General features: G+C 37.8%; 1 protein-coding gene across 1 annotated transcript; it reads left to right on the top strand.

Moving 5' to 3' along the window:
• The first annotated feature begins 758 nt into the window (after positions 1-758).
• On the top strand, positions 759-2,887 carry LOC121759510 (SKP1-like protein 1A). The gene is made up of 2 exons (XM_042155114.1): positions 759-1,182; positions 2,562-2,887. The coding sequence occupies exons 1-2, from the start codon at positions 859-861 to the stop codon at positions 2,733-2,735; spliced, it is 498 nt and encodes a 165-aa protein (XP_042011048.1). The 5' UTR covers positions 759-858; the 3' UTR covers positions 2,736-2,887.
• The last annotated feature ends 968 nt before the right edge of the window (positions 2,888-3,855 follow it).

The raw sequence follows: 3,855 nt of genomic DNA on the forward strand, positions 1-3,855 counted from the left end.
GTGGGGGGCTTAGACGCGGGCTCAGATGCTGCAGATTTGGGGGTCCCGGATAGCGGCGACAACAGCGACGATGGCGACGACGACGGCGACGACGGCGAGGCATGAGGCGGAGGCGGGGGGCTCGTGCGTGGACTAGGAGTTTTTTTTTAAATTAATGTAATTTTTTTTGTTAATGTACTTTTTTTTAATTAATGTACTTTTTAAAATTTTAATATTATTATTGAATTTTCCCGTATATGTGTCGTAAATTTAATTCCGTATTTTGTGTGATTGTTAATTATTTATTTTTAATAATTTTGTTTATTGTGGTTGGGCTATGACTGAGCTATTGCTTGTCCAGTTGCTTGTCCTGATGATTTGGCAGGAAGTGTTTGTGGCTGGGCTATGGCTGAGCTATTATTATTGGAGATGCTCTTAATTTTTGTGTTGATAATTACTCCCTCCGTCTCCTAATAGGAGTCGCTCTTTGACCGGGCACGAGTTTTAAGCAATGTAGAGAAAAGTTGGTTGAAAAAGTTAGTGGAATGTGGGACCCATATTTTTATATTGGTTTTATAATAAAATGTGTGGAGTGAGTTAGTGGAATGTGGGGCCTACTACCATTTATGGTAAAAATGAAGAGTGACTCTTAATGGGGAACAGCCCAAAATGGAAATTAGCTACTCTTATTCGGGGACGCAGGGAGTATTTAATATTTGTGTTATTATTAAATCGCGTAGAATTTGTCTAATTTAAATAGGTATAGGCTGGGAAAGTTCCCCTATTTATATATCTGTAGGCTGTAGCAAAAATCCAAGATAGTCTCCAAATCCGCGATTCCCAATTATTTCGCCCTAATTTAAACAACCTCTCTCACAAATGGCATCCGCCTCGGAGAACTCCGGCAAGAAGATCACACTCCGAAGCTCCGATGGCGAGGTGTTTGAGGTGGACGAGGCGGTAGCCGTGGAGTCTCAAACGATCAAGCACATGATCGAGGATGACTGCGTCGACAACATCATTCCAATCCCCAACGTCACCGGAAAAATTCTCTCCAAGGTCATCGAGTACTGTAAAAAGCACGTCGATGCCTCTGCTTCAACCAAGTCCGAGGACAAGGTCTCCTCCTCTGACGACGAACTCAAGATTTTCGACGCCGACTTCGTCAAAGTCGATCAGGCCACGCTGTTCGACCTTATTTTGGTATGATTTCGTGTTTTTTAATCTCTTTTTGCTGTTTCTTTACTAGATTTATTTGTAGTCTAGGGCTTTATTTATTGCTACTTGTATGTATTTTATTTTATATTTGCATTTTGTTTCCAATTAGTGTCATAATTAATTTATCACTCTTTCGCCTTTGTATTTTCAAATTCATAATGTCTGCTTTATAACTTTTAAGTAGTTGGCTTTAACTTGTGTACTGTATTCTAACTGGTTGAGGTTTTAATTTTTATGTTACTATTTGTTTACTGTCATTAGATTAATATGGCTAGGATTTTTTAGTGGTTTTATGGAATTTGAAGTTTACCTGAAGCTCAGCTTCGATTATCCATACTACATGCTTTTCCTTTCGTTTGTTATATGCTGAACTTGAATAAAAGTTCTTCCCCAAGTTTGCCAATGAATATGTGAAGTTTCTCTATGAAATCTTATGCCGTCTTTATATTCTATTACTATGTTAACATCAGAAGTAGTTGTTTTCCTTTTGCCTATTTACAGCAAAAATCAAGACATTACTTTATTACAACCTTTTTTAGTCTTTCCCTTGTGCATTGTTTATTTTATTTTTTTCTTATTTTGTAGTACTACCTCTATCCACAAGAAAATAGTCTTATTTTGTGGAAGACATGGGTGTTAATGCAAAACACAGTCTTGGACTCTTGGCTGTGGAAGACACGGGCTTTAGTGCCAAATTGGTTAATAGAGAGAAAAAGTGGTGTTGTTGGTGGAAAATGGGGACCAAATTCATTAGAGAGAAAAAATTGCTATAAGTAGATAGAGACTAATTTTGGTTATAGATTAGAGAGATAGATCATTGTTGATTATTGAACCTTTATATGCCCCGTGAATTTTGTAATTCACAGAAGCTTAACAATGACCACCATACATGTATCACTGGTTAACGTTTAGAGTACTTGATGACACTCCCACTGCTGCACACATGTCTCAAGATGGGTCATGACTGAGACTTATTGAATATGTATAGTTCTTCTTCTAGTTTATTGGTCTTTTCATATGTTTATTTAAAAAAAATCTTCTAATCATTGTTTGTTGAGCAATCTACTGAAAAACAGCAGTTTGATAATCGCTGAATCTGAATAACTTTTGTTCTACCTTGAGATTTGCTACACTCTTAATACGTTGGTGCTTGTGTGGTATATAAAGCTTGTACATTTTGAATGTTGATGGTTTCACTTTTGAAATGAAGAAGAATATAGCTTGTATAGTAGTTAGTACTTGTTTGATGATTAACTCCGGGGATATATATAGCCTCAGTGAATCGTTGCACCTTCCCTAAAGATATAGATACGTGTGTGCATCATTTGATGAAGATGGGTTTTAACTATTTTAAACATTTGCAGGCTGCGAACTATCTGAATATCAAAAGCCTTTTGGATTTGACTTGCCAAACAGTTGCTGACATGATTAAGGGAAAAACTCCAGAGGAGATTAGGAAAACATTCAACATCAAGAATGATTTTACTCCTGAAGAAGAAGAAGATGTCCGGAGAGAGAACCAATGGGCTTTCGAGTAGAAGTAAAGCTATTTTGGATTGTGAATTAAATGCCATTTGCTGCGTATGGCTTATTTTGTTAATATTTGAACCGAATATGATATTAGGTTTGGATTCCTACGAATGACTCCAACTTTGTGATTGGGTATATCTATTTTACTTTTAGTGCAAAATCTTCTTGTTTTTATGATGCTATTTATATGTATGATTGATTCTTAGTTCTCTATTTGTAATTGCTTTGTGATTAGGGTTCTCATTCAATCGAGACTTAACTGCGAAATGTCAGTTTACAAAGTTCCGATCCGAGAATTGATGTATAGTAGTCTTCTTAAGTTGGATTTTGCAATATTTTCATAATCTCTCCCGACAATATGGAAAGTATATGATTTTTCAATATGATTTTGTTATAAATGCTTGGCATTTTTCAATAATTTAATCCTCATAATTTATGAAATCTAAGAATCGTGAAAACGCACGATTGTTGTAACTGATGTTTTATAAAGCTACAGCAAACTGACCCCTCGCCTACAGATGCCCACGGTTCGTAAACCGGCGGTTCCGGTTTTTAGAAAGGCGGAACTGGCGGTTCCGGTTCCGATTCCGAACCGCCGATTTTCGGACGGTTTTCACGATTCCGGTTCGAAAACCAGCGGTTTTCGACAATGAATAATTTAAATTGAAATAAGACGAATAAGGTGAAAATCATATCAATTTTATTGAATTTGAGTTGTAACGGACAACAATACATTACAATTTACAATATATATACAACATACAACAATGTAATATAATTTACTAGTGTCGTCTACAAATTATACGCCCTTGGATCGGCCAATTTGAATTCAAAATCAGAATTAAAAAAAAAATTGAAAATCCGACGAAACAGGCGGTTTTGGCGTAAAACCGCCGGAACCGCCGGTTTTACCCCAAAACTGGCGGTTTGGTCAACAAAAACCGCCTGACGACCTGCAACGTGTCAGCCTCGTGTTTCGCACCGGAACCAGAAAACCGCCGGTTCCGGCCAACAAAACCGCCTGAAAAAGCTGCCACCGCCTGACGCATCGGATGCCTCGCCGGAACCGTGAAACCGCCGGTTAACCTGCGGTTCGGAATTGTCCTGAACCGGCGGTTCGGTGACGCT

The sequence above is a fragment of the Salvia splendens genome, chromosome 12 (assembly GCF_004379255.2).
Source record: "Salvia splendens isolate huo1 chromosome 12, SspV2, whole genome shotgun sequence".
Taxonomy (NCBI): Eukaryota; Viridiplantae; Streptophyta; class Magnoliopsida; order Lamiales; family Lamiaceae; genus Salvia; species Salvia splendens.

Coding starts and splice junctions, on each gene's coding strand:
- LOC121759510 (XM_042155114.1), top strand. CDS start 859: ATGGCATCCGCCTCGGAGAACTCCGGCAAGAAGATCACACTCCGAAGC. Junction 1,183..2,561: donor CGCTGTTCGACCTTATTTTG/GTATGATTTCGT, acceptor AAACATTTGCAG/GCTGCGAACTATCTGAATAT.